Raw genomic sequence first — 9,814 nt, forward strand, 5'->3', positions numbered from 1 at the left:
GACTTGTCCACACTAGTAAGGTCCAGAAGGAGAACTCCTGGTAAAATATATAGGGGAGATTAGTCTGGGGATTGACAGCAATTTTGGGGATGCAAGGAGAGAGGGAGTACTTGTGAATTGGTGCTGGGGACCCAGAGAGGCCCTGTGTTAGGCAGCACCACAGAAATGAGTAAATTTAGGGTGACCTTTAGCCTCTCCTACCCAGGCAAGAAGGGAGAGTGCCAGCAAGTTGGCTTCCAGTGTAGATTTAGGCAGGGAGGGGCTGAGAGACAGGTCTTTGCTATTTTTGCTCAGATGTGCAGTTCTGCTCTGGGCCAAGCGATCCTCACAAAACCAGCTTTGAGTAGAGAAATTGGCTCCTGAAACTGAATGAGCCAGTACGTGGTCAGATCACCAGAGCTTTAGTCACATATAAAGTGACAGGGAATAGTAAGAGGCTAACCCTGAGTTGCCCAAGACTTCCATTTATAAGAAGCATCCTAAGTATGGAACAAAGCGGAAAACTACAGTGCTGCTAAGAACCGGAGTCTTGTTAGCCCCCAGCGACTCCAGAACGGATGAGTGGTTGAGGCCGGCAGGGAGGCCCGGTCTTCTCATGTTGTGTATGGTTTCCTCAGAAGACTCAGGATTTTGCCCACATCCCTTCAAACTCCCCGCTGGTCCTGCTGACTTGCTGTGTTTGTCCCACTCTTCAGAAGAGCTAACTGCCATTTTTCCTTCCTTCATAGTCATCGTAAGGGCTAGCCCGAGTCTGGGCCCGTGGAATGGAGAAATCTTTTTGGGAGGTCCGGTTCTGAAAAGGAAGCACCATATTGTTAAGCCCACTCCCATTCCCGGATATTTATTTCAACAGAACGCCAACCTGGGAAGGAATCTAATTTTCTTCCCCTTCCCCTAAGCCCTCCTCCTAAAGTCCTCCCTGTGCCCGGCACTCCAGTCTTCTGTCCTAACCCCATCAGGCAATGACAGCAAAATAGACACGTCATTCTTTCAAGGTGGCCATCTGGGGGCCCTCAGAAGAGTAACATCTATTTCCCAAGGGAAGAATGTTCTTGGAGTGATGATCTGCTGACAAAAAAGGAGAAAGAAATCATTTACCTGCAGCTGAAAATGGGTAGAATAAGGAGCATAGAGCGTATCGCCCAGCTCTTCAAGACCTGAAACAAAGGGAGAAGAGTAATTAAAGCATTAGGGTCCCCTCCCTCATGCTCTCGCCTGTGCTCAGCCTGGTTGAGTCATTTACCAAAGCATGATGCACTTTCCACTGAATTGCCTATTCTCCTGGCAGACTGTAAGTTTCATGAGGGAAGGGACTGTGTCCTTGAGCCCAGGACTGGGCACAGAGTAAGCACAATATTGGTTGAATAAATGAATAACCAGCAGCATCTGATCACTACAGAAACGCCTTTCCAAAACTTCACTGGAGGCCCACTCCATCCTAGGACCACTTCAAAAGCACATTTGAATCCAGTCTTTTCAGATATAAATCTGGCCAGAGACGAATCTAGAGTGAATCTCACCAGGAGTTACCTACTTCCTTAACTGCCCAAAGAGGCGGGAAAAAAGGTTTATTGTTATTTTTTTTTTAAAAGGGGCAGAATTTATGAACAATTGTTTTCTGTGGATTGGGGGAAATCGAAGGGATGAACACTATCACTGTGAATATAGTTTAAAAGCGCTCCATTTATTTCCTACCAAATTTACCTGTTCGAGTTACTCAATAAATACCAAAACACCTTCTATATGTAAGATACTGTGAAGAATAAAAGGATTCACCAGAATGCCCTGAGGCTGACTCTAGAGACTCAGGAATATCTGACAGCTACACAAATAACTATGGAATAAGACAGACTAACAGCGCTTCAAAGGTGTGAGGGCAGAGTGAATACTGATGGAGCTTGGGGAACAAGTGATTCTACAAAAGGGCAAGAATAAGGAAGGACTTTCAGGAAGAGGACAGACACTCCTTGAGCCTGACACAGAGGTGGGAAAATGCAGTGACATGGTTGGTTTGGACTGAGAACACAGCTTCCATGGTTGTTGGCTTCTGGCTGCAAAAAGCCTAAAGATTTGATCAATACAGTGGGTACTGGGAAGCCAGTGAGGTATGTGGGCAGTGAAGTGTGGTATCTAGGGGAGTGTCTTAGAGAGAGTGAGCTGACAGTGGCCCATACAATGAATGGAAAAAAGAATTAAAGGAAGAACGACTAGTTAAGGGATGATAACAAGGAGTCCAGGGGTGAGGTGACAGTGAAGGCAATGGACAGGAGGGACTGGGTGGGTAGAATAGCCCCTCTGACATTCCCCTCCCGCTTCAGGCTTCCAAGTGCCCAAGAGCGGGGACTCCAGCTGCAGTGAGAAGCACCCCGAAGTTCTGTACCTCAGGCTTCAAGAGCAGAGAAATTGTTGGCCAAAGCTAAGAACCTGGCCTTGGCGGTACTTCACTCTTGTCCCAAACCCATTCTCCCTCCTCTGATCAGGCCCAGAGATCAATGTAAACCCTAGAGATCAACAGCTAGATCCCTATGGGCAAGGACAGTCTCTGGCTATCTGCTGAGCCTCTTCTTTTTTTTTTATGAGAACAGAACACCTGGGTACTCACAACTCCAGGCAAAGGCAAAATAGTTCATTCTTTTATGTCAGATATGATCTCTTCCTTCCCATGGGCCCAGAGACATGCAACAAAATTTAGCTCTTCAAGTTAAATCAGAATCCTTAGGAACTTCATGGAGATTTCCACTGGTTCATAAAAAGAGGTTTCTACCCGCTCTGTGCTCTGCGACCACTGCAGGAAATCATGGCTTGGCTTTATGCACCCACATATATAAAGGCCCCACATTTCTGGAAGGAATGCCTAGTTACCTTTCATAAAGAACACAATCTCACCTTCTTGTCTCTAAGAATTTTTCTAGTCATTCCTTTTCCATTCCTTTGCTCCATCTTATTTTGATTCAGAGAAACCTACATAGAATTGCATAGAAAGCACTAGATTACAACTCCAGAGGCCAGCTTCTAGTTCTACTTAACTAACTAGATGATTTTAAACAAGATCTGAGCCTTGGGGACCGCACCTAGTCCACCAGGGGTATGACCGGGACAATCGTGAATGTTCCATACAGTTACAATACCTCTGGTCCTCCCCCATCTTTCCGTAAGGGACTCTCCGCCCAGCCAGGCTCTGTACCTTGAGTGATTTCCTCTTGAGAGTAGGCTCTGTTCTCCACACCATAGCTCTGTTTCATGAATTGAGGTTTACAAAAAGCATCCTCAACAGGGTAATCCATGGGGTTCTGTTGCTTCGTGAGCAGCCGAAACTCAGGCACAACATAAACCAACAGGAAAACCCAGCCGTTGGCCACCAAGGCTGAGCTGAGGATGGTATCATCCCACTCGGGGCCAGGGATAGGGGTGATCAAGAGCAGGGTGATCCACGTCACCCAGATGGCAATGGAGAGGAGCATGGTGAGGTAGATGTGGACCCCATGCCTCTTCCAGCCAGTGAAGGGTCCGCAGAAGGTGAAGCAGGATGTGAGGAAGGTCAGCGCCATCAAGAAGAGGACGTAGATGAGCAGCATGACAAAGTCCTCGTTGCGCCGAGGAGGAGAGAGCTCGGAGAAGACTGCAGTGTTGGTCCTGTTCATGGTGAGGACGATATACTCAACAGCAATGACGTCCTGCACCAGGCTGATGCCCACGGCCAGGCCCAACATCACCAGCAGGGAGAGAGACTTCCTCCCGCGGACCAGCTTCGTCAAGTTGAAAGCATGAGCCAGGAGGCAGGAGAAGCAGAGAGAGAAGAGGATGCCAAAGAGGAAGAAGCGTGTGGGCCCCGTGCTCCTCTCCAGCGTGATGATGAAGGCGAAGGTGAGGCCGAAGACCCCCAGCACGCCCAGGAGGAAGAGAAACTGCACTGGGAGCACCTTTCTCCTGCTGGAGTCCTGCACCTTGCAGATGAAGATCAGGAGAGCTAGCATGAAGGCCACCGAGGTCACAGCCCCAACAGCAGCCACTGCTTCCAGGACGATACCCCAAATTACAGTTGTATCACAAAGTCTGTGGTACATGGCATTCAGGTTTCCGCGGCAACCAGCCATTCTGGTCCTGCATAAAATCAAAGTGGGGGTGGGGGTGAGTCTCCTAACAAACTCAGGGACAGAGGACCAAAATAGATTAGGAAAAAACTATGTATGTTCAGCCTAGAGTTTGCCTGTGAACTTAACTACATTAGATAAAGCTACACTTTTCCCCACTTCTCATGGCAAATCCTAAAGCTGGTGAAGGCAAAGGACAGATCTCATCCCTCCCTCCCCACAATTTAACTATATTAATGTTTACCCTGAAGCCAGAGGACCCAGGGCTCCATTGAGGGGTTTCAGAGTCTCATTTCAAAAAAATATGTCACAAATAACTTGCCAGCATTCCCGATATTTTTGGCTAGTGTTGTCTTAGGAATTAGTGAACATGGAAGTTAACGCCTTAATGATAATTTATCAGTCTCGAGGTTTTTTCCACCTCTGGCCCTGTATCAGACATTATTTGTAAGCATCCCATTCTCTCATCGATAAGAGGAGTTATGTAGATTTCCCTACAGAAGGCTAAACAGTCACTTCTCAGCCGCTGAATCCCCTTCTTCAGCTCTGCTGTCACATATTAGAAGGGTTTTTTTCCCCTCCTTAAGGTTTATAAGAATGGCTCTATTCATTCCAAAAAGTAGTAGAAGGAGTTTCCCTGTCATAACGAGCTCTAAATTATGTGTGTGTATAGATATATGTGCAAATATATATCTATACATACACACAATATAACAATACATTCATATATGAATATTAGAATATATGTGTGGTATGTTAGAATAAAATAAGTTAAATAATATATCTTACCTTCCTAACTTTATGAAACTGGCCCTCTAAGCTTTGTATTATGTAATCATTCATTCAACCAATATGTGAAAATCACTATTTTAGATACTCATTGGTAAACGGGAAGCAGATCTGTCCCCTGCCACAGTAGAAAAGATAGACATACATAATCTGCCACTACTGCCCCAGGGTTCCCTTGGCCTTCCCTCATCATGGGTCTGTCACCTGTGCTCTACCTCATTGAAATTACACAAGTCATCCCTACTGCATGCAGAGCACAGAGCAAAGAACGGGGTAGGTTTCACCTTTCCAGGACAGAGGGAATGAGAAATAGGAGGAAAAAGAGAGGCAAATGAGCTTCAGATACAGGCAACCCCTGAAATGCAAGCATCTAAATTCTGCTATGCTTTGCTTACAAACATCCACTCTGTAGTGCTACGGGAAAGCGGGGTGAGGAGGGCGCGCCCTGTCTATGCCATGATTACAGAAGAAGAAGAATCCTGTCTAATTCACAGGCAAGCACACAGGAGGGAAGGGCCCCAGGCAGGCCCTGTGCATTTCATCTTCACTCACCTTCACCTCTTCACTCCCTCTCAGCTTAATCATAAGGGTGGTGTCTGACTGAAAAGGTACTTTTCTCCCTGCCCTTCCTTGCCAACTGTTCCTTCCCCACCCCTCAAAGTAATGCTGTTTATTGACAAGTATTTATTATCATAATTACCTGATAATTATGGACTTTGAACCTGATGACTAAATCTTGAAGCAATTGATGAGGTTTTTGCCTAGAAGACAGTTCTGGTGCTGGACGAAAGGACAGTAAGGCAGAGATCTCCTGCGCACAACTTGGACCTCTAGGCCCCTCTCTTCTGGTATAGCCATGCAGGATGGGTTGTGTCTCAGGGCCCCCTGGCTTCCATAGGCCAGGGTCTGACATGAACAACAGGGAGTGGCTATGGAGAGGGGAGAAAACCAATTTCTCCCCGTTTCGCCTCCACCTCCCACCCCAGTCATGCAAGGGAGATGGAGTAACAGTCCATGAAGGCCCTTTAAAACAATAAGGTTTTTTTTAATGTTTAAGTTTCTGTTATAGAAATTTTCGAGCTTACTCACAAATAAATAGTATAATGGGCAGAGAGGAAAAAAATGGCATAGATGATAGAGGCTCTGTTCATCCCTCTGGCGACCAAATCAAAGTTGTGACAGAAACAAGAAGCAAACAGCAAGGAAAATCGCCTGGGATCTAGATGAACAAGCCATACAACCAGGGAGGAATCTAAGAAATCACCCTGCAATGGCAGAAGGTAGGATGGATCAAGGATATGGGCTGTGGGTTTTGAGCAGCTGAGTGGGACAGAGGCTGCAGCCATGGCAGCAGCATACACCTCTTAAAGGGGCCGCATCCGCGAGCAAACTTTCGCGGTGATGGACCTGCTCGCTCTGAGCACCAGTGCCAATTCAGCTGCACGCAGGGGGCACCAGGGACTTACAGGAGGACAATGAGTTCTAGAGTGAGGGCTGAGGTGAGACTCACTATGTACAGAAGTGCCAGTGGCATCCAATTCCTCTGTTGAGCCCTCCTCCCTCCCAGTGCAGGGACACAGCGCCACCATAGCTTTGACATCATCAAACTGGACAACAGAGGTCGCTCCGCCCAGAGGATTCCTTAAAATTCCACCTCCCCCAACTCACAGTCCCACCCAAGCCACATCCAGGTGTGTCCTCGCTTACTCAAGTGCCCCTTGCTGAGCAGCGCCTAGACTCACACTGGTGGCAGCTGGCCGTGGTTTCCTGTGTGGCCTTTTGAGGCAACTATAAGCACAGCATCTATGGATTGCTTGCTGAATCTTAACAGGTGGCCCTGGAGGGGCACAGGCTAGGGCTAAACTTGGCCTACAGCTGAACCCCTCTCAGGACTGGGCCACCAGACACTTACCACACAAAGCTGCCCTAAGAAGACTGGGAAACTTAAGAGCTTTGCTTAGTACATAGAAACAGACACAGAAAGGCAGCCAAAATGGGAAGACAAAGAAGCAGAAACCAGAAGAGAGAACAGAACAGAGATCCAGAAATAGAGTCAAGCAATCTAACAGATGCAGAGTTCAAAACAGTGGTTATAAAGATGCTCAACAAACTTATTGGAAGTATAGATAAATTCAGTGAGAACTTTAACAAGGAGATAAAAAACATAAAAATGGAAATGGCGATTATAAAAGGGAACCAGTCAGAAATGAAGAACACATTATCTGAGATGAGAAGTATATGAAATGGATAAAAGTGAATAAAGAAGAGGATAAAATGACCTATATAGAGGATGGGAAAGCCAAGAATGACAAGAAAAAATAAGCCAAGACTACAATAATAATTTAAGGAGCCTATAAGACACTATTAAAGGTAAAAATATCTGTGTCATAGAGATAACAGAAGGAAAACAAGATGTTAAAGATGTTCAAGAAATAATGTGGAAAACTTTCTTAACCTGGTGAAGGAAACAGGCATAAAACCCCAGGAAGCTCAGAGAGTCCCAAAAACCAGGAACCCAAGAAGGCCCACAACAAGACACATTATAATTAAAATGCCAAAGGTTAAATACAAAGAGAGAATCTTAAAAGCAGCAAGAGAAAAGCAGATAGTTACTTACAAGGGAGCACCCATAAGACTGGCAGCTGATTTCTCAAAAGAAACTATGCAAGACAGAAGGGCTTGGCACAAAATATTCAACATGAGAAAAACTCAGGATCTACAACCAAGAATACTTTATCCAGCAAAGCTGTCATTTAGAGTTGAAGGACAGATAGTTTCCCGACAAAAATAAGCTAAAGGAATTTATCAGCACCAAGCCAGTAGTACAGGAAATGTTGAAGGAGCTTCTTTTAGAAGAAAAAACATGTATCAAAAACAGGAATAAAAAATGATAACAACTACATTCCTATCAACAAGTACCTCAAATGGAAAAAAATTAAGTGCTCCAACCAAAAGATAGACGGATAAGAAAACAAGACCCCTACATATGCTGCCTAAAAGAGACTCACTTCAGGTTAAAAGACACACACAGACTAAAAGGAAGGGAACAGAAAAAGATATTGCCTTGATGGACCTCGAGGTTATTGCGCTGAATGAAATAGGTCAGATAGAGAAAGACAAATATCGCATGATTTCACATACATGTGGAATCTAAAGAACAAAATCAACAACAATAACAACAAAGGCAGAAATAAACTCAGATACAGAGAATATTTAGAGGGATACTAGATGGGAGGGGTGGGGGGAAAAGGCAAAAGGATTAAGAGGCACAAATGGATAGTTGCAGAATAGACATGAAGATGTAGTGTGTAGCATGGGGAAGATAGTTAATAATGTAATAAATATGTAAGGGGGAAGAAGGGTACTAGATTTAATGCGGTGATCACTTAGCAAGTTATGTGGATTTCTGATCGCTATGCTATACAGCTGAAACTGGTATATTATATGCTAGCTATAATTTTTAAAAAAACTCATTAAATTTTACAATGTAGATAGAAGCAACTAATTGTCTATTATATTTCAACGAAGATAGAAAAAGTAAATAAGTAAATAAATAAATAGTATAATGAAAGCCCAGGGACTCATCACGTGGTTTCAAAAATTATTAATATACAGCCAATCTTGCTTCATCTATATCCCTATCCCACTCACTAGCTTATTTTCAAGCAAATCCCAGACATAAGATCATTTTATCCATAAATACATGCATACATATATATGACAAAAACCCCCTTTTAACTTAGCCACAATTAAAAAATTAATAATAACCCTTTAATATCAAATAGCCCATTGGGGTTTATATTTCCCAGCTCCCTCGGAAAAGTCTTTTTAAAAACTTCTTAATAAATATTTTTTTTATCAGAATGACTAATTTTTTCAGACTAATTATCCTTAATTCATTTCTATCAGCCCTCCTCCACCCCTTCCCCAGCACGACAGGGATTGCACAAGAAGTCTAAAATGTCCTAAATCTTCTGAATTTAGTCGGCAGAAAACAAAACTCGCCAGACTCATGAACAAGCGAGTGTGTACTGAGAAGATTCTGTTTCGCAGGGAATGGCTCTGATGAGGAAAAGACACAGGGAAAGTGGCTGAGGGGAAGTGGCTGGGGAAAAGGACAGGGTTCGGAGTTGCTGAAAAGGATTTCTAGAAAGCAGAATTTGAGGAGGAAAGGGAAGAAGTCAGCATTTGAAATTATAAACTGCCAGGAGCTAGAGAAATAGCCTTGGAGAAGAACATAAGGGCTGAAGCAAGAAAGAGGAAATGTAATGAGACTAGTCACTATGTGAACATTGTTTGTGACCAAATTTAAGCGCAGAGAGACCTAAGGTCCAGCTGGCAAGGACAAAGACCAGATGCGGGGCGGAGACAAACAATTTACTCCAAGACTGCTCTGAAAAGGACGGAGGGTCTCATAACCCATTTGTACCACGAATCGGGCCCCATTTTATGCACTTTATTCATTGAACCCTCACAACCACCTTACACTATAGCTCATACGGTTATTATCCCTGTCCTACCAGTGCGGCAACTGAAGCACAAGTTAGCTGAATCGCCAAAGCCACACGGCTGGTAAGCAGAAGGGCCAGGACTCAAACCCAAGTTCTAACTCCAATGTCGTAGGTCTTAACACAACACCGTACAGCCCCTTTCTCTGGTAAGAACTTCAAAGCCAGGAGGGACCTGCCAGCTAGAAATGGGGAGACAGAGACATCAGCACTCGGGTGCTGCTTTAGGCTTTGCGCATGGGTTATATTGCTGAGGAGCTCAGCCTACCCCTGTGACTTCTCCAACTGTTCAGAGTTATGCATACCCTCCTACGCATTACAGGAATGACTGTTTGCAGACTGGCTGTGTGTGCCCCACCATGGTAGACAGAGCTAGAAAGTCTCTCTAGCTCACATTAGCAAACCCATCATCCATGTCCTAGCACT

The 9,814-nt window shown here is 44.7% G+C and overlaps 1 protein-coding gene across 1 annotated transcript in view; it reads right to left on the reverse strand.

Annotated features, from left to right (window-relative positions):
* Positions 1-678: 678 nt before the first annotated feature.
* GPRC5A (G protein-coupled receptor class C group 5 member A) overlaps positions 679-9,814 on the reverse strand; it is a 17,161-nt gene continuing 8,025 nt past the window's right edge. Inside the window, exons 2-4 of the mRNA XM_011375999.2 lie at positions 3,185-4,101; positions 1,099-1,157; positions 679-793 (exon numbers count right to left, since the gene is read on the reverse strand). Of these exons, the coding sequence (XP_011374301.1) occupies positions 701-793; positions 1,099-1,157; positions 3,185-4,094 (1,062 nt within the window). The 5' untranslated portion in view covers positions 4,095-4,101 and the 3' untranslated portion in view covers positions 679-700. The remainder of the gene's footprint in view (positions 794-1,098; positions 1,158-3,184; positions 4,102-9,814) is intronic.

Source organism: Pteropus vampyrus, unplaced genomic scaffold (assembly GCF_000151845.1).
Source record: "Pteropus vampyrus isolate Shadow unplaced genomic scaffold, Pvam_2.0 Scaffold283, whole genome shotgun sequence".
NCBI lineage: Eukaryota > Metazoa > Chordata > Mammalia > Chiroptera > Pteropodidae > Pteropus > Pteropus vampyrus.